Source organism: Schistocerca cancellata, chromosome 1, assembly GCF_023864275.1.
Source record: "Schistocerca cancellata isolate TAMUIC-IGC-003103 chromosome 1, iqSchCanc2.1, whole genome shotgun sequence".
Classification (NCBI taxonomy): Eukaryota; Metazoa; Arthropoda; class Insecta; order Orthoptera; family Acrididae; genus Schistocerca; species Schistocerca cancellata.
This window is the reverse complement of record NC_064626.1, coordinates 1,170,568,143-1,170,589,626: the sequence shown is the minus strand read 5'-3', so window position 1 is coordinate 1,170,589,626 and position 21,484 is coordinate 1,170,568,143. Positions and strand designations below refer to the sequence as shown.

The 21,484-nt window shown below is 43.3% G+C and overlaps 1 protein-coding gene across 1 annotated transcript in view; it reads left to right on the top strand.

Moving 5' to 3' along the window:
- LOC126093962 (uncharacterized) overlaps window positions 1-21,484 on the top strand; it is a 127,643-nt gene that overhangs the window by 50,651 nt on the left and 55,508 nt on the right. The window contains exon 4 of the mRNA XM_049908760.1: window positions 18,068-18,191. Within this exon, the coding sequence (XP_049764717.1) occupies window positions 18,068-18,191 (124 nt within the window). The remainder of the gene's footprint in view (window positions 1-18,067; window positions 18,192-21,484) is intronic.

The window sequence follows — 21,484 nt, the reverse complement described above, 5'->3', positions numbered from 1 at the left end:
TTTTACGTTTTATTTGTGATTGTGGGTTTTATCGTTTGATCCAAGTTTTAGCACATGCTCTTTCTCCCTCTGTGTCCTCCACCCTAGTGTTTCCAGGGTGGAGGTTTTAATGTGTTGCGGAGTGGCTGGCTTGTCCTTTCTTATTCTCATGTTCAGCCAGCCATGGTAATCTGCTTTGTTGTTTCTGTGGTTTTCTTGTCCCCTTTTGTCTATTTACATGATTGTTGCCCTTCATCGTTCTTGTGATTTTTCCTTTCATTCTGTTTTGAGTTGTCAGTCTCGTTCATTTTATTCTCACACTTGTGGCATTGTTTTATTCGGAACAAGGGACTAATGACCTCGTAGTTTGGTCCCTGTCCCCCTCTTTTAATCCAACCAACCAACCTTCAGTGTTTATGTTTTGGACACACATCTTTCCACTGTACGGAGGACCATTTGTGGGGTGAATGTGGACACTCCTGTGTTCCGCCACCTGTATGTGTTGTCGCAACTGTCAGTCGTCATGCTCCAGATTGCCCGGTTGATAAGAAGGAAAAGATGATACAGGAGCAGAAGTTCCTTGATTGTTTATCCTACATTGAGGCTCGTCAGATATGTGATTGTCTTCACCCTGTGTCAACAACATCTAGTATTGCCTCTGTTACGTCCTTTCCCCTCCTCCCTCCTCCTCACCCCAGTCCTGCCCCTCTCTCCTCTCCCCTTCCCCTACAGTTCCCATGCTCTGTCTCTGGGTGCCACTACCCCACTCTGGTGAGAGGAGTGTCCCCCTTCTTCAGTGCACGCCAGTGATGGGTGCTCTGTCCCGGGATTCCTCATCCTGGTGCCTCCCAGGCCAGAGGCCTGCTGCCATAACTCAGCCATGGGACACACAGTCCTTGCACCCTAAGGCCACTCGCTTTTTCTCAGTTCCAGATCGTGCAGAAGCCTGCACTCTCTCTTCTCTCTCTCTCTCTCTCTCTCTCTCTCTCTCTCTCTGTCTCTCCTCTCCTCTCCTCTCCTCTCCTCTCCTCCCCCCCCCCCCTCTCTCTGTGCCCTACCCTTCTTGGCCTACAAAAGAGAGGAAGAAGAAATACATGTCCAAGGACAAAGCCCCTCGCTGCTCCCTGAGGTGCCATCCCCCCCCCCCCCCTCCCTCTTGCAACCTGAGTCTGACCTCTTAGTTATGGATGTGACCCTGTCCTCATTGGTGATGTATGGTTACTTGGTGGCATGGTTGGCTCTGGATGTGACCACGTCCTTGTTGGTGATGGATGATAACTTGGTGGTGTGGTTTGCTAGCCCATTCTCCTCCCATTTGGATCCCCAGTCTGTGTTTATTCAATGGAACTGTAATGGATACTACTGTCACTTACCAGAGTTACAATCCCTTGTTTCCTTTTACTCAGCAGCTTGTGCCATTCTCCAGGAATCTCATTTTACTGACGCTCACTCACCGACCCTTCATGGGTTCCATGCTTTCTTTTGGACCCGGCTTAGTCTTTTAAGGGCTTGCATGTGGTCCATATGGATGTTGTTAGCACTTGGATCCTCCTCCATACCTTTCCTGGAGACTAGAAATCTCTTTTCTGGAGACTAGAAATCTACTCTGTAGGAATCAGCATGGGTTTCGAAAAAGATGATCGTGTGAAACCCAGCTCGCGCTATTCGTCCATGAGACTCAGAGGGCCATAGACACGGGTTCGCAGGTAGATGCCGTGTTTCTTGACTTCCGCAAGGCATTTGATACAGTTCCCCACAGTCGTTTAATGAACAAAGTAAGAGCATATTATGGACTATCAGACAAATTGTGTGATTGGATTGAATAGTTCCTAGATTACAGAACACAGCATGTCATTCTCAATGGGGAGAAGTCTTCCTAAGTAAGAGTGATTTCAGGTGTGCCGCAGGGGAGTGTCGTAGGACTGTTGCTATTCACAATATACATAAATGACCTTGTGGATGACATCGGAAGTTCACTGAGGCTTTTTGCGGCTGATGCTGTGGTATATCGAGAGGTTGTAACAAAGGAAAATTGTACTGAAATGCAGGAGGATCTGCAGCAAATTGACGCATGGTGCAGGAAAGGGCAATTGAATCTCAATGTAGACAAGTGTAATGTGCTGCAAATACATAGAAAGGGAGATCCCTTATCATTTAGCTACAATATAGCAGGTCAGCAACTGGAAGCAGTTAATTCTATAAATTATGTGGGAGTACGCATTAGGAGTGATTTAAAATTGAATGATCATATAAAGTTGATTGTCAGTAAAGCAGATGCCAGACTGAGATTCATTGGAAGAATCCTAAGGAAATGCAATCCGAAAACAAAGGAAGTAGGTTACAGTACGCTTGTTCGCCCACTGCTTGAATACTGCTCAGCAGTGTGGGATCCGTACCAGGTAGGATTGATAGAAGAGGTAGGGAAGATCCAACGGAGAGCAGCGCGCTTCGTTACAGGATCATTTAGTAATCACGAAAGTGTTTATGGAGATGATAGATAAACTCCAGTGGAAGACTCTGCAGGAGAGATGCTCAGTAGCTCGGTAGGGGCTTTTTTTGAAGTTTCGAGAACATACCTTCACCGAGGAGTCAAGCAGTATATTGCTCCCTCCTACGTATATCTCGCGAAGAGACCATGAGGATAAAATCAGAGTGATTAGAGCCCACACAGAGGCATACTGGACAATCCTTCTTTCCACGAACAATACGAGACTGGAATAGAAGGGAGAACCGATAGAGGTACTCATTGTACCCTCCGCCACACACCGTCAGGTGGCTTGCGGAGTATGGATGTAGATGTTAGATGTAGATTGGGAGCAGGTGCTGTCCAGGTCCACTGAGCCTCTGTGGTCCTCTCAGGCGTTCATCATTTGTTTGCTGAGTAAAGGGCTTGCCGACCCTGGAGTTCCTGTGAGCTGGGTACTGGTAACTGGCGTGTCCCTCTGTCATTGTAAGCTCTGGGCATGATTCAGCGACCACCGTTTGGCGTGGCGGTGGAATGTTGTGTGTCAGAGGGAATGGGATCTTGGCTTGACCACCTGATTACGAGGATGGTAAAAACCTGTATTAAAAAAAAATAATAAAAGATAAAAAAAAAAATCAATGAAATCAATCAATCTCAAGGTGCGCTGCACGCTCATGAGATGTGTGATTGTTGAGATGGAACAGTTGTTATCAGGCAACCTCTGGGGAACCTGCCACATTTCAGTTGTATAAAGCTTACCTAGGCCATCGGGGCTCAGTGTAGGTGAACTTTTATTTCCCTAGCTGCTCGTGGACCACCAAGGATCCTTCAAAATCATCTCTTCCTCCTCCCAGCGGAAAGGGTGGGCTGCTGATAAGTACCAACACCCAAGCAAATAAGATGGATTGTGTGCCCAGACCTCCAGACTTGAGCTTTACACAGACTCTGTCAGTATTAAGTAATAGAATGCTTACTAGGGCCAGAATGTGTTTCTTGTAATTAAATGGAAAGAAGGGAGCTTTGAGAAAGTTTCAACTTTTTACCTACAAAAAGTTTTAGAGGGAATCACTGGAAGCCTCATATCTGCCAAGTGCTTGCAAAATGAGTCCTTTTTGGTAGGAACATCTAATGCCAAACAAGTGATGAACATCCAGTAAGCTCAGTGCTTCGGGGAGTATCCAATAGAAAGTGAACTGCACAACACCTTAAAGTATAGCAAAGGTGTTGTGACTTGCAGGGATCTGGTCAACATTGCCTGAGAAGAACTGAAAGCTGAGTGGTCCCACGAAGGCATCATCGATGTACAGAACATAATGAAACAGGTGAATGGTGATCTTGTGAAATCGGACTCATTTACACTGACTTTCGGCAGCACAAAACTTCCAGAGCACAGTAATACTGGTTTCCTCCGACTCGGCATGCAGCCTTATTTTCCTAACCCGATGCACTGTTTTACATACCAGTGCTTTGGGCACATGACCTCAGGTTGTAAGGGAGCAGCCATTTGTGGCAAATGTGGTAAAGCCACCCATGAAGGTGTTTGTTGTGCATTTCCTCCAAAGTGTGAAACTACTCTGGCGATTACTACATCTGGAGTAGGGACTGCAGTGTCTTTCTTGAAGAAAGGAAGATACAGAAAATGAGAACAACTAAACGTATTTCATATGGAGAGGTCAAAAAGATCCATAAGGCCATGCAGCCCCTGAAGTTTGCTACCTCCTTTGCATCTGCTCTTAACAACCAGTTCAGAAGTCCGAAGCTGCTACCCAAAAGGAGGCTGCTAGTGTCAGCACTAGCAGCTGCATTTGCCAGTGCACTTGTGCTGCTGTGATTCCTTCAAAGCCTACTTCCAAAACGTCACCCTATGTGTGGCAGTGCTTTTTCGTCTAGGCAGCGGCTCCTCATTGACCTATTCCTTGCAGACCATGACCTGTGCCTTCATCGTGATTGTTCATTTTAGTGCTACCTATGGCTCTTTCTCTGCCACTGATCTTTTGATTACTTCTCCTCCCCTTCTTTCTTACTTACACTGTTTGCGACACAATGAGCTCTGCAATAGTGACTAGTTTCTGTTGATTCTCATGTTACCTTCGCACCTGCTGATGGCCAGGTTACCCCATTGGTATTTCCATCATGCCGATTAGCCTCTATATACCTCCCAGGTTATGTTTACACCTTCTTTGTCAGGTTGTCTGATGAAGTCATTCGCAATCTTTCTGATAATATAATTTGCACCACTGACATGGCTGTTCCCATTTCATGGTCCCTGTTCACTGTTGACCAGTCCTGTGATGGAGTATGGCCATTGGCACTGCCACCTGTGATCGCTGTCATGCCTTGCAACATCTTAAGTGGCACCTGACCTCTGCTGGTCTTATTACCTTTAAATGTCTTTATGCCAGAGACCATTACTTAATCAAACAGAACAAGCAAGTTGTTAAGAATGCTTTGTCTCCTCCCTAGGTTTTTCTGTGCTTTCACCATGGGTGTGAGCTACACTTTGTACCCTCCAAGGTTGTCAACAGCAGTCTTCCATTCCGGGCCTTGCCCTTCCAGGTGGTCTTTCTACAGCTCCATCAGTTCTCGTGGAACACATTGCGACACATTTTGCGACTACATTGTCGTCAGCCTCTTATCCAGCCACCTTCCTCCTCTAGAAACAGCACGCTGAAACTTCCTACAAATGGTTTACCATTGTCAGGTGGACTCCTGCAATGAAGCTTTCTACTGAATGGGAAATTCTTCTGGCCCTCTCTTCGTCCCACGATTCAGCCCCTGACCTTGATTCCAGTCATAATCAGTTGCTTCAACACCTCAGTCCTTCACAACAGTATCTCCTCCAGGTGTTTGACTGTATTTGGCTCCAAGGCATTTTCTGCTCTCAATGGATAGACAGTGTTATAGTTCCTGTATTTAAGCCCAGAAAGGATCCATCATCCGTGGATAGTGACCAGCCAATCAGTGTGACCAGTGTCCCCTGTAAGTTATTTGAACAGATGGGTCCTCGAATCTTGGGACCTTTTATCTCCTTACCAGTGCAACTTTTGGGGGTGGGGGGGTGGGGGGGGGTGGGGGGACAGTCTCCAGTTGATCATCTGCTTCAACTGGAAACCACAGCTTGGCAAGCCTTTTCTCAGCACCACCGTCTTGTTGCAGTTTTCTTCAGCCTTTCGTCCAAGGCCAACAACACATCTTGGTACTGTCACATCGTACTTATGTTTCATGAATGGGATCTTCGGGGCACCCTCCAGACTTTTATTCACCAGTTCCTGTCCCATTGGTCTTTCAGAGCCCCGACTGGAAATATTCTCAGCTCTCTGCAGACCCAGTAGAATGGCATTCCACAGGGCTCAATATTAAGTGTCCCTTTATTCATCTCTATTAATGGACTTGTGACCTCTGTCAGACTTTTGGTCAACCCTGTTCTGTGTGTGGATGATTTCTGTATTTGAGATAGCTCTCAGTAGGTGGCCTCTGTGGAGCAACATCTCCAGAGTGGCATCTAGCACACTTCCACGTGGACACTCTCGCATTGTTTTCAGTTCTTCCCCCTCAAGTCGAGGGCGATGCATTTCTGTCGCTGTACTACAGTCCATCCTGATCCGAAGCTGTGTGTCGATGCCTGGCACCTGATGATGGGCCTGAGTTTTGTTTTTTTGGCTCTTCTTTTTGACAACTAGCATACTTGGTTGGCCCATATCCACTTTTGGAAGGTTGACTGTTTTCGTAAACTCAAAACTCAATGTTCTTTGCTTCCTTGCCCACACATCTTAGGGCATGCCTCATTTGACTCTAATCTGCCTTTATGGGTCATTAGTTCTGCCTTGTCTGAACTATGTTTGTCAAATTTATGGACCAGATTACCCTTCCGTGCTGCTCCTCTTGGGTTCAGTTCACCATCCTGGTATCTGTTTAGCCACAAATGCCTTTCACACTAGCACTGTTGGTAGTCTTCTCTTTTATGCTGGAATCCCTCCACTTTCAGTTCGGTGGCCCCAACCCCTGCTTTCGTATGCCATTGTGACCTCTCCTTCTCTCTCTGCTCCAGTTCTTTCACTGATCTTTCCTCTTCTTTCTTCCTTCTTTGTACCGTGCCTATATCTCAGTGTTTTCAATGCAGAAATGTAATGAGAAGGGGGCATGTGAGTGGTGATTCACAATATCGTAGTGCTGCGAGGGAGCGTCACTAGTGCCTCTGGTTTGAGAAGACTCTTTTTTCTTTCAAAACTATGTAGTAGCATTGCTAGTACTATCTATGATTCTACTAAACTGAATGAGTGTGACACCACTGACGAAGTTTCAACCTTGAAAGAAGTTTATTAATACCAATTATCTGGAAAAAAAACCCTCATCCAATCCAGAAGTCGCTCACAGTTAGAGTAATTAGTTTCTGATGTGTGTGTAGTGGTCATTGATACTTGAAAGATCGTTTCAGTAACTCTGTCACTGTCCGTTTATGAGTTTCTAAGCAATGTATCAACAAGCTGACTATGCAGTGATTAATATTTGTCGTATCCCGACAGTAAATCACTTCTCGCTTGCTTTAAGCATCAAGACGATTACTATGCTGCTCATATAAGTTGTTGATTGTTATTATCAAGCTAATGTCCGTAAATTGTGGTTAATGTTACTGAACCACACACACGACGATAACGCTCGATATCCAGCTGCGTATCTTAAACTCCACGCCGATATTTGAGAATTTGCGCATGATTTGTTTGCACCAAAGTCAGGCTGTAGTTCCCTAGAATAATTTTTAAATCAACTCCTGGTTGTAAATTAACAATTCCATGCCCATTCGTGAAAGTTACAGAATATCTGCACTCGACGACTACTTGATCGCGCACTCGAGCAACACAGAAGTTTTTGTTCTTACAAAGAGAAAACATATCGTGCATAATGCAACAAGGTTATTTGCTATGTCAAAACATATTTATATCTATCTCATTAAAACTCATTACCTATTAAATGTTATACATAATTAAATTCGTTACTCTGTAAATAATCAATAAAATTTAGAAATGAATTATATGTATAAAAAAAAATCTCAAGTTGGTATGATGTCACAGGTTGTTTCGACTCCCCTACACTTGGGTGACGCAAAGTAGATCCGACTATATTGGACATACTCATGTAATGTTACACCATCACTATCCATTCTTCCCCTGCTCACCCCTCCTACTCTCTTCTTTTCATGACTTTGGGACTTTGCCCACCTGCTGCCCAATCTCAGATGGGTTCACCAGTTGGGCTCTGCATCATTACTGTCCACTGTGACTTCTGTCTACTCTCTTTGTCCCCCCCCCCCCCCTTAAATTCTATCCCCTGCCCCTCTCCCCCCCCCCCCCCCCCCCTTTCATTAGTTCCTCAACCCTGGATTCAGATGGGCCTCCGACGCTCCATTGGTTTACCATTTTATATTCTGCCCAATCTTATGGGAGTTTCAGTATGCTATTGTTTTTTACTCTGATGGCTTAAAATCAGTTGATCACATGAGATGTGCCTTCACGTCTTCTGTTGGCAGAGAACACCATCTCCTGCCTGCCACGTGTGGGGTGTTTACTGCAGAAGTGATGGCCATATATTGGGTCCTCTGCTTCATTAAATGGACCTCCCTCACCAGAATTTTGTTATACTCAGTGTGTGGCCTTCAGACTATAACTCAGTGTTTGTCCTACCACTCTCTGCCATCCACAACCTTCTCACTGATCTTGGCGATGCCGCTTGTTCAGTTGATTTACTCCGGATTCCCGGTAATGAGCTTGCTGAATTACTGTCGAGGGGAGGGGGGTGCAGCCACCAACATCCCCCCCCCTCACACACACACACACACACACACACACACACACACACACACACACACACACACACACACACTCTCCCGCCATTCTCAGTGACCCCTCCAGGGATGTATTTACGGCCTTACATTAAATTCCTTTATCGTCAATGGCAGTTGCCCTCTGCCTCTCCCAACAAGAATCTACCGTACTCTGCTGTTCTCATATCAGCCATACTAGGTTAACCCATGGTTTTTTACTCTGTAATGAGTTTCTGTCCCCTCCCCCTTCTTTTGTAGTTGCGGACCTCCCCCCCCCCCCTTTCTCATGGTGATCCTAGTGTTGCTAGACTGCCCCTGGCTTTTGATCCTTCACACTAAATACACTCTCCCACCTTCCTTGTTCCGGGTGATAGAGGATAACTCTCAAATGGTTACATCTGTTCTCAGTTTTCTTCGTAAGAGCGGTTTGTCTTCCAGTCAAGGTTTAAGTACCTGAATTTCCCTGCAGAATTGGAGTCCCTCTGCTTGTGTTGGTATTGGTTATGGAGACTTTGACTTGACTTCACATCGGGAAGGTTCTGCCCCCTCCACTCCCTTTTTCCTATGTTCTTTCTGGTCTTTTGAGCCATTTTGTGTCCCCTAGTCTTGTATGTGCTTCCCCTGGTGTTGTCCCCGTTGTGTAGTGATCATGGTATGGTATGATGTAGGGATCATGAACGGCCAGCCGCAGTGCTGGTACCATCTCTGAGGTATTCCTGCTCTCACTGTTTCCCTGTCTCGACCCCTCTCATTCCAAGTACTTTCCATTGCTGGGCACTACTTTCTCCCATCTTCCAGGTAGTGTATGAACACCACACTGAAAAAATTGTTCATCTTTTGAAGCGATACACAAATCGATCCAATTTGTGACTTCTTCATGAAGTTCACCACAGGATCAACATAGCCCAGCTCTAACCAACCCTTTTTCGCCTTTTTTCACACCAGATCTCCATTTGATTTCTAGTTCACCTTTATCTCTCCCCATATATTTTTATATTTATTTTCATTTTCATTTCATCCTCATGTTACACTTTCCACCTTCTAGTACCATGTCACCCTCATAACACCTCCACAACGAACCCATTAACTTTTATTTACATTCCCTCCGCAAACATGCCTTCGCCCTAGCCAGATTACACTCCCATATTTTATTTTCTCAGGCTTGTCTGACATTTGGCATCACCCCCAAAGGCCTCACACTTAAAGTTCCCATCTCTGGCTGCAACCCTTCTTTCCATCAGTCCCTATACCAGTTCCAAACTGAACAATCCATTGCCCTCACCCACCTAATCCTTCACCTACACATCCACTCAGCCAATCAACACACCCGTCAACTCCTATCCTTAATAAAAGTCCTCAATCTTTCCTCTCCCACATCCACACCGGCTGTCCAGAGCATCCTCCTACAGGCCAACCGCAAATTAGAACAGCATGCCACCCCCCACCTTAAAAAACTATCCAATCTCCTGGTTTCCCACCTCCGGAAAGGCAACTCACTCACCCTTCACAACCTTTCCAGCAAACCTCAACCTCCTCTCACTGCACACAAACCCAGTCTCTCCCATCTACTCAATCTCCCACTTCCAGCTCCACTCCCTCCAAAACCTCAAAATTCCAATCAACACAATCTGGAACCACAACACCCCAATTCAGTAGTTAACCTTTCCTCCAAACCTCTCTCCCAATCCGAAACCTCTGTCCTATCCAAAGGCCTCACCTTCAGCCCCACTCCCAGATTTAACCAAACAGCCCTCGTCAAAGATTTACTGTCCTACACCCATACTCTCTGCTGGAAATATCACTTTGCCACGAAGAAAAATGATCCTAATCCTACTCCTAATGATCCAACTCCCCAAGACACTATCAAAATTGAACCCTGCCTGGAACAGTTCCGTCCTCCGTCACAGCGGGACCCACCTCCTCTTCCTCAAAATCACCCTCTCCTAACCTTCCAGGAATTTCTGACTTCCAGCCTTGCCTCTCAATCCTTCTTAAAAAACCTTAATCCTACTCCCAACATCACCACTGCTGAAGCCCAGGCTATCCGTGATCTGAAGGCTGACCAATCCATCGTCATTCTTCCGGAGGACAAGGGTTCCACGACTGTGGTACTTGATCATCAGGAGTATGTGGCTGAGGGACTGCGTCAGCTTTCAGACAACACTACTTACAAAGTTTGGCAAGGTAATCCCATTCCTGATGCCCAGGCGGAGCTTCAAGGAATCCTCAGAACCTTAGGCCCCCTACAAAACCTTTCACCTGACTCCATCAACCTCCTGACCCCACCAACACCCCGCACCCCTACCTTCTACCTTCTTCCTAAAATTCACAAACCCAATCATCACGGCCGTCCCATTGTAGCTGGTTACCAAGCCCCCACAGAACGCATCTCTGCCTACATAGATCAACACCTTCAACCCATTACATGCAGTCTCTCATCCTTCATCAAAGACACCAACCACTTTCTCGAACGCCTGGAATCCCTACCCAGTCTGTTACCCCCGGAAACCATCCTTGTAACCATTGATGCCACTTCCTTATACACAAATATTCCGCATGTCCAGGGCCTCGCTGCGATGGAGCACTTCCTTTCACGCCGATCACCTGCCACCCTACCTAAAACCCCTTCCTCATTACCTTAGCCAGCTTCATCCTGACCCACAACTTCTTCACTTTCGAAGGCCAGACATACCAACAATTAAAGGGAACGGCCATGGGTACCAGGATGGCCCCCTCGTACGCCAACCTATTCATGGGTCGCTTAGAGGAAGCCTTCTTGGTTACCCAAGCCTGCCAACCCAAAGTTTGGTACAGATTTATTGATGACATTTTCATGATCTGGACTCACAGTGAAGAAGAACTCCAGAATTTCCTCTCCAACCTCAACTCCTTTGGTTCCATCAGATTCACCTGGTCCTACTCCAAATCCCATGCCACTTTCCTTGACGTTGACCTCCACCTGTCCAATGGCCAGCTTCACACGTCCGTCCACATCAACCCCACCAACAAGCAACAGTACCTCCATTATGACAGCTGCCACCCATTCCACATCAAACGGTCCCCTCCCTAAAGCCTAGGTCTTCGTGGCAAACGAATCTGCTCCAGTCCGGAATCCTTGAACCATTACACCATCAACCTGAAAACAGCTTTCGCATCCCGTAACTACCCTCCCAACCTGGTACAGAAGCAAATAACCAGAGCCACTTCCTCATCTCCTCAAACCCGGAACCTCCCACAGAAGAACCCCAAAAGTGCCCCACTTGTGACAGGATACTTTCCGGGACTGGATCAGATTCTGAATGTGGCTCTCCAGCAGGGATACGACTTCCTCAAATCCTGCCCTAAAATGAGATCCATCCTTCATGAAATCCTCCCCACTTCACCTAGAGTGTCTTTCCGCCGTCCACCTAACCTTCGTAACCTCTTAGTTCATCCCTATGAAATCCCCAAACCACCTTCCCTACCCTCTGGCTCCTACCCTTGTAACCGCCCCCGGTGTAAAACCTGTCCCATGCACCCTCCCACCACCACCTACTCCAGTCCTGTAACCCGGAAGGTGTACACGATCAAAGGCAGAGCCACGTGTGAAAGCACCCACGTGATTTACCAACTGACCTGCCTACACTGTGAAGCCTTCTATGTGGGAATGACCAGCAACAAACTGTCCATTCGCATGAATGGACACAGGCAGACAGTGTTTGTTGGTAATGAGGATCACCCTGTGGCTAAACACACCTTGGTGCACGGCCAGCACATCTTGGCACAGTGTTACACCGTCCGGATTATCTGGATACTTCCCACTAACACCAACCTGTCAGAACTCCGGAGATGGGAACTTGCCCTTCAGCATATCCTCTCTTCTCACTATCCGCCAGGCCTCAATCTCCGCTAATTTCTAATTTCAATTTGCCGCCGCTCATACCTCACCTGTCTTTCAACAACATCTTTGCCTCTGTACTTCCGCCTCGACTGACATCTCTGCCCAAACTCTTTGCCTTTACAAATGTCTGCTTGTGTCTGTGTATGTGTGGATGGATATGTGTGCGTGTGCGAGTGTATACCTGTCCTTTTTTCCCCCTAAGGTAAGTCTTTCCGCTCCCGGGATTGGAATGACTCCTTACCCTCTCCCTTAAAACCCACATCATTCGTCTGTCCCTCTCCTTCCCTCTTTCCTGACGAAACAACCGTTTGTTGCGAAAGCTTGAATTTTGTGTGTATGTTTGTGTTTGTTTGTGTGTCTATCGACCTGCCAGCGCTTTTGTTTGGTAAGTCTCATCATCTTTCTTTGTGTGTGTCTAAGCTTTCGCAACCAACGGTTGCTTTTCAGGAAAAGGGAAGGAGAGGGAAAGACGAAAGGATGTGGGTTTTAAGGGAGAGGGTAAGGAGTCATCTCAATCTCGGGAGCGGAAAGAGTTACCTTTCATCTCATTGGGGGGGGGGGGGGGGGGGCAAGGAAATAGTGGTTGCTGGTGATTTTAATTTGGATTTATTGAAAAGCTCTCTCAGTGAACAATTGTTACAGTCAGTAGCACTATCATTCAATTTAGTTCCTACCGTGAACATTTTGTAGACAAATCAAGGGGGTAAAAAGTTATATCACAAAACCAATAGTAAATGGGCTATCTGATTATGACATGCAGCATCTTGTGCTAAATGTGAAACTTTTCAGGATAAAAAATGTATGAAATCTGAGTGCAGGAGGGTAATAAATAAGTAAAAAATTGAGAAATTCAGGAAATTGCTCAAAGACATGAACTGGCTGGATGTTTACAATGCTTCTGACTCAAATGGAAAATACAAAGCATTCATTAATAAAGTTACTTCCACTTTTGAAAATTGTTTTCCCCTAATGGTAACTCAAATCACACACAAGTCAAAAGATAAACCGTGGATTACACAAGGAATAAAAATATTATGTGGGACAAAAAAGAGACGGTACCTACTATCTAGGAACAGCTCTGATGTTAGAATTGTAATGCATTACAAAGAATACAGCAAAATATTGAATTAAGTAACCTAGAAATTGAAGCAGCTTTATTATGAGAAAAAGATAATCACATCAGGCAACAAAATAAAATCTGTGTGGGATATAGTGAAGACAGAGACAGGTGTGGCCAAAAAGGAAGAGGAACAGATAGCTCTAAAAATAAATGAGACTTTGGTAACAAACCTCTTAAACAAATTCTTCATTAACATTACTAGCAGCTTGGGGTTATCAGGTTCAGTGAACAGTGTAATGGAGTATCTGAGACCAGTCTTTAAAACTAACTTCAGTAAAATGGAAATGACATGTTTCCCAAAGAAGTAGTATCCCTCATAAAATCCTTAAAATCTAAGTATTCCTGTGGGTATGATAACATATCAACGAAGTTAATCGAAGAGTTCCATCTGAAGTTATTTGTGTAATCAATCTCTTATCAGCACAACATTTCCAGACTGACTAAAGTATGCTGAAGTTAAGCCTCTTTACAAGAAGGGGGATAAAGAGATACCATCAAACTATCAACCACTTTCACTTTTGCCAGCTTTCTCAAAAATATTTAAAAAGGTTGTGTTCAAGCATCTCCTTAAGCATCTGACTGCAAATAATGTATTGTCCAAGTCACAGTTTGGATTTCTTAAGGGTTCTGATATAGAGAAAGCTATTTACACTTACAGTGAGAATGTACTTAAATTGATTAGATATTAAATTAGAGGCTACTGGCATTTTCTGCGACCTGTCAAATGCCTTGGACTGCGTGAACCACAGCATTCTCTTAAATAAATTAGAATATTATGGTGTCACCGGCAATGCTGCGAAATGGTTTGAGTCTTATCTGTCTAACAGGAAACAAAGGATGTTGCTGTGAAATATGTGTGCAGTAAGCAGTCTGTCTTCATCTGACTGGGAATTAATTACATGTGGTGTTCCTAATGGTTCATCTTGGGTCCATTGCCTTTTCTTGTCTACATTAATGACTCGTCATCTGTTACACTGCCAGATGCTAAGTTTGTTTTGTTTGCAGATGATCGTTGCAATAAGTAGCAAGTCAAGTACAGATATAGAAATAGCTGCTAATCAAATTTTCACGGACATTAATAAATGGTTTAAAGTTTATTCACGGGACTGATGACTTTTCCAGTCTGGTCCCTTCAACCCCACAAACCAACCCAAAGTTAATTCACTGTCATTAAACTTTGAGAAGACCCACTATATGCAGTTCAGAACCTGTAAGAGGTTTCCTTCCAGCATGTGTATAACATACGAAGACATGCAGATCGAAGAGGTTTACAGTGGTTAAATTTCTGGGATTACTACTCGATAATAAATTCAGTTGGGAAGGGCATACCACAGAATTGCTTAAGTGCCTAAACAAGTCTGGATTTGCAGTGAGAATGATGTCAGATGTAGGAGATGAAAATATAAAAAAAAACTTGAATACTTTGCTTACTTTCATTTTATTATGTCATATGGGACCATATTCTGGGGTATCTCATCAAACCGAGCAAAAGTTTTTAGGGAGAAAAAGCATGTGACAAGAATCATTTGTGGTGTACATTCAAGAAAATCATGTAGAAACCTGCTCAAGGAACTTTGTGTACTAACCATTGTGTCTCAGTATATTTATTCCTTAATGAAATTTGTTGCAAGTAATAAATCTCTATTTCCAACCAATAGCTCAAAACATAGTATCAATATCAGGAATAAAAGCAATCTACATAAAGACCTAAAATCAATCACCTTGGTCCAAAAAGGGGTCCAATATTCAGGGACACACATTTTCAATAAATTGCCAGCAACCATTAAAAACTTGTTTTCAGATAAAGCACTATTTAAATAGAGTTTTAAAGACTTCTCGATAGGCAACTCCTTGTACTCTATAGATGAATATCTTAACTGAGACTGTTAAGCCAGCTAAAGTAAAAATGTCTGTTAGATTTTGGTTTTGACAACACTTGATCACAACAGCCAAGATAGGTATTTTGTGTATGATAAAGTTATTAATAGTGCATAACAATGTTTCATTCTGACAGCCTGTTAATTCTGTAAATATTAGCTGGTCCAGTTTACTGCATTGTATTCACTTATTTCGACAGACTCCTGATAAATGATCAGGGTAGTAAGTATTATATTAAAATGTTTTATGTTATCCTTTCTGACATGTTTCACACCCATGAGAATCACCTCATTTTTTGAGTCTATGGAACGTAAACTGAATCTAATCTAATCTTTCTTTGATGAGTTGCTGCTGGTAATGCAAGTCATTATTCACCAGTAATGTATGGAAACAGCTCTTCTTGAGTATTAATTCATCTCGATGTCAATGTACTGTGACCATTTGCTACCACATAGTATGCCTGAATGTATATACATGCTTACGCATCCAGTGACAATACTTCTTACTTCAAACATGTTCTTTGATTCTATACAATAGCAAACTTCCTTGACTATGACAATGTTTTTACTACATCATAATTACAGAATTCATTTTTTAATTAGTTTGTTTGAATTAATTCTTTGACATTTAAATACATGACAAGATTAATAAAATAATAAAAGGTACATATGACATATCACATCAAAGTTACAGTATGATTGTAGCATTAATTACGCAAAAATTTATTAGGCACTGTGTTGTATTTTGTGTTCTTGTTGTAGGCTGTTCATTCCTCCACCAGTGTGGATGTTTGTTGGTGCATCTGGTCATGCTGCAAATATAACTCCCTATTGAATCCCACATGTGCTCAATTGGAGTCCATGCTGAAGTTCATGATTTTCACTGCAGTGGACAGTTTTTAATGGTAATTTCTCTGGCATTTTAAATTACTCATGAGGCTGCAAATGCATGCAGGGCACAACACCAGTAGGCAATCCCCACTACTGTGGACTGTGTGCATTAGCAGCCACAGGACTGATTGAAAATGCCAGAGGAGCAACCATTTACAGCTGGCCACTATAGTGGATGCTATGTGCCATAGGCTTACTTTGTGGGAAATGGACAGGCCAGTCCAGTCACTGAATATCCTCTCATTACAAGAGCTGTTTCACTTGTGCAGGCTGGTGTAGTTGTGCATTGTCGTCCATGAAAATGAGGTCAGGACTGAATGCATCCCTGAAAAGATACAAATGGGGAACAATAATGTTGACCAGTCAGTGTACCATGTTCAAAAACTTGGATATCAGTTTGTCCATGCAACATTATACCTCCCCCCACCATAACACCTGGATGACCATTGTCATGTTCGACAATGTCCTGGGTGCATCACATACCTTCAGATGTCGAGAGGTGGTAGTGTGTAAAGCACACAGGATCATTTTCAAACATGACCGTTTTGGTGGTCCAGGTGTTATGGTGTGAGGAGGAATAATGTTGGATGAATGTACGACAACCATGTCTTTGAACATGGTACAGTCACCAGTCAGCTTTATTGTGACACTGTATACATTTTCCGTTTATGTCTTTTCTGGGTTGCATTTGGTCAAGACTTCATTTTTATGGATGAAAATACACAACCCCATCAAAATGTGTGGGTGAGAAAACTCTTGGAATGAGAGGATATTTAGTGAATGCATTGGCCTGTCTGTTCCAACTTAAGGCCCATTGAGCGCATGTGAGATTCACTTGGGAGACATATTCCTGATGTAATAACTGATAATATTCTTTTCGGACCTCCAGGTGGATCTTGAAGTCATCTTGCCACACTACTTCTGCAATCCACCTGGCCACCATCTTCAGGTGAGTAACCTGTTGCACAAACTCGCCAGAACTGAATTCAGACTGCAAGCAGCAGCTCCTTTACACTCTACAAAAAGCCAGCAGCACATGCAAAAGAAATCATCATCACTGCCCTCTAGCTCAAGTGAACATAATAGGGCCCCCAATTGTGGAAGCTGGAGAAATCGATAAACCGTTATAAAAAACTACACTGATGGCTGAATCAGAGACCATTGTTTTTTAGTATTTAAATAAGATTTGGAACCCTGTTTTATCAGAAATTAAAAAAAAACAATGGTGTTTGATTCACCCATCAGAATAGTTTTTGATAATGGTTTACTGATTTCACCAGCTTCTACCACTTCAGCATCTTATGGTTACGTCAGTAGATGGCAGTTATGATGATTTCTTGCACATTGGCTGTTGGCTTTCTGCAGTTTATTAAGGAGCCACTGCTCGCAATCTGAATTTAGTTACAGCATGCTCATGCAACACATTATCGCCTGAAGATGGCGGCCAAGTGAGCCGCAGAAATATTTTAGCTAGATGAACTTCAGGATCCAGCTGCAGACCCAAGAAGAATATTATCAGATTGTAGTATGTCCAAAAGCACTAACAGCCCTCCAGCAGTTGTCAACCATGCTGGTGGAGAAATGAAACTGCCTACCACAAGAACTCCTTACACCCCTTGTGCCCAGAATGGGAGCATGTTGAAGAGCATGCGTTGCTGTCTGTGGTGATCACATACTGTCCAGGGTACCATCATAAATCATGAAATCATGGTGTTTTCAGTGTTATTATTGTCTTTGAATAAGAGTGTCATTTCTGTTCATCTCATTTCGTATTTATTTCAGCTGCCTTCTATACTGTACTGTAGTAGTTATTTCTATGTATTGTCCAAGTTTCATTGAGCTATGTTACTTGGCAATGGCAAGCATGCAAAAGTTACTTTCATCCTCAAGTTTTGCACAGCAGCGTATAATAATGATACTACCTCTCCTCCCCCCCCCCCCCCTCCCCTACCCGCGTACATACACACACCTGTTTGAATGTTTACATGTTCTATGAAATATTATGTCATCTCAGTGATTATTATTAAATGTGGTTTAGCAATGCAGAGTCATCTTGGCTACGACTGACAGCTGGCTGTGCGCTCTTGAAAATGTCTACTGATCCTGTTGTGTGGAAGAAAGTCTCAATACTTCACATGGCTACAATCAGTTCTCTCATACTTGTGAGTATGCCTTTTAATCATTTCTTTCATTAAGATGTCCCATTTCTAAGGAATAAGTTCCTGAAAAAGCATCAGTCAACAACAGATGACACCTTTCTTCTTACCAAATTGGTAAATTACATTATAGAATATGAAAGGAAGATTGTCTTGCATTGTGATCATGCCTTTGTATGATAGTGTGGTTTTTGAAGTAAGGTAGAGCATGGGGATGTAGTTCAAGCATAGGTAAGTTATGTGTGGTTTTATGTTACGTGAGATATGAAGCAGAACTAATATAAAAGCCAGGAAGTTTTGTAGAATCTTCAGATTGAAATATTCACTAGTTTATGTGAAAAGTATGTTACGAGGAATCCTGATAACTGGATGATATTTAATGGTGACTAATTATATATACAAAGGAATGAATTATACATGCAAAGAAATGAAACAGTTTTACACAATCAAGATGGGTAATTAGTCGGAGGTTCGAGTCCTCCCTCGGGCATGGGTGTTTGTGTTTGTCCTTAGGATAATTTAGGTTAAGTAGTGTGTAAGCTTAGGGACTGATGACCTTAGCAGTTAAGTCCCGTAAGATTTCACACACATCATCATCTGTACAGGGCTGTTACAAATGATTGAAGCGATTTCATAAATTCACTGTAGCTCCATTCATTGACATATGGTCACTACACACTACAGATACGTAGAAAAACTCCTAAAGTTTTGTTCAGCTGAAGCCTCACTTCAGGTTTCTGCCGCGGGTTCGCTCGAGAGTGCAGTGAGACAAAATGGCGACAGGAGCCGAGAAACCGTATGTTGTGCTTGAAATGCACTCACATCAGTCAGTCATAACAGTGCAACGACACTTCAGGACGAATTTCAACAAAGATCCACCAACTGCTAACTCCATTCATCGATGATATGTGCAGTTTAAAGCTTCTGGATCCCTCTGTAAGGGGAAATCAACGGGTCGGCCTGCAGTGAGCGAAGAAAAGGTTGAACGCGTGCGGGCAAGTTTCACGCGTAGCCCGCGGAAGTCGACGAATAAAGCAAGCAGGGAGCTAAACGTACCACAGCCGACGGTTTGGAAAATCTTACGGAAAAGGCTAAAGCAGAAGCCTTACCGTTTACAATTGCTACAAGCCCTGACAACCGATGACAAAGTCAAATGCTTTGAATTTTCGGCACGTTTGCAACAGCTCATGGAAGAGGATGCGTTCAGTGCGAAACTTGTTTTCAGTGATGAAGCAACATTTTTTCTTAATGGTGAAGTGAACAGACACAATGTGCGAATCTGGGCAGTAGAGAATCCTCACGCATTCGTGCAGCAAATTCGCAATTCACCAAAAGTTAACGTGTTTCGTGCAATCTCACAGTTTAAAGTTTACGGCCCCATTTTCTTCTGCGAAAAAAAACGTTACAGGACACGTGTATCTGGACATGCTGGAAAATTGGCTCATGCCACAACTGGAGACCGACAGCGCCGACTTCATCTTTCAACAGGATGGTGCTCCACCGCACTTCCATCATGATGTTCGGCATTTCTTAAACAGGAGATTGGAAAACCGATGGATCGGTCGTGGTGGAGATCATGATCAGCAATTCATGTCATGGCCTCCACGCTCTCCCGACTTAACCCCATGCGATTTCTTTCTGTGGAGTTATGTGAAAGATTCAGTGTTTAAACCTCCTCTACCAAGAAACGTGCCAGAACTGCGAGCTCGCATCAACGATGCTTTCGAACTCATTGATGGGGACATGCTGCGCCGAGTTTGGGAGGAACTTGATTATCGGCTTGATGTCTGCCGAATCACTAAAGGGGCACATATCGAACATTTGTGAATGCCTAAAAAAACTTTTTGAGTTTTTGTATGTGTGGGCAAAGCATTGTGAAAATATCTCAAATAATAAAGTTATTGTAGAGCTGTGAAATCGCTTCAATCATTTGTAATAACCCAGTATTTAGTCATTAAATTGTGAAACAGAACTGCTGACTGGTACTTACTCTCATGGTACGAAATTCATAGTTTTACCAACAAACACATATGACAATAAAAGTACATGGCCCTGTCCTGTTAGTTTCATCCTCAGGTGATGGAACAGATAGAATGGGAAAGGTAGGTTAGGTCACTCAGATCCCAAGATGACAGGGGACCTGCCTATTGTAAGGGCAAGAGCTATCTTAGTTCTCACAAGAGATGGCTACCTCTTATCCTGGAGTCTTAGTGACCTACTCTACCCTGTATTTCACAATCCCCTGGGAGGAACTAATAGTTATTACAGTGTCATGTTTTTAAGTATGTCGGCAGTACTAAATATTTTGCCCTCTAAGACATGTACAGACCAGCAATTCTGTCCCACAATATAATAGTTTTCTCGCTTGAGTTTTCATTTTGAATAATTAACAAAACATACCACATGTGTATATGAGACCATTGTGCTGGAGACGTCATTGTTTTGACATACACAGTATTCTAAGTAAGAGCAAAATATGCAAAAATTGTACAACATAAAACTGCAAATTCTGATGATGCAGGCTATAGTACACTTGTAGCAGTGTTCAAACATTATTCCTGTCATAATAAGAATAAATAACAATAACAATAATAATAATAATTATTATTATTATTTATGTGCCCACAGTAGCTTAGTGGTTGGGGGTATTATCATTTTCCGAATATTTAACATTTATGAAAGCAAACAATAAATATAACAGATAAATAGAAATGCACACATTAGATTTTTGTTAATAAATATTTACCACTTTTAATATAGTAGAAGTGAGTATATACAGGGTGTTTCAAAAGTGACCGGTATATTTGAAACGGCAATAAAAACTAAACGAGCAGCGATAGAAATACACCGTTTGTTGCAATATGCTTGGGACAACAGTACATTTTCAGGCGGACAAACTTTCGAAATGACAGTAGTTACAATTTTCAACAACAGATGGCGCTGCAAGTGATGTGAAAGATATAGAAGACAACGCAGTCTGTGGGTGCGCCATTCTGTACGTCGTCTTTCTGCTGTAAGCGCGTGCTGTTCACAACGTGTAAGTGTGCTGTAGACAACATGGTTTATTCCTTAGAACAGAGGATTTTTCTGGTGTTGGAATTCCACCGCCTAGAACACAGTGTTGTTGCAACAAGACGAAGTTTTCAACGGAGGTTTAATGTAACCAAAGGACCTAAAAGCGATACAATAAAGAATCTGTTTGAAAAATTTCAACGGACTGGGAACGTGACGGATGAACGTGCTGGAAAGGTAGGGCGACCGCGTACGGCAACCACAGAGGGCAACGCGCAGCTAGTGCA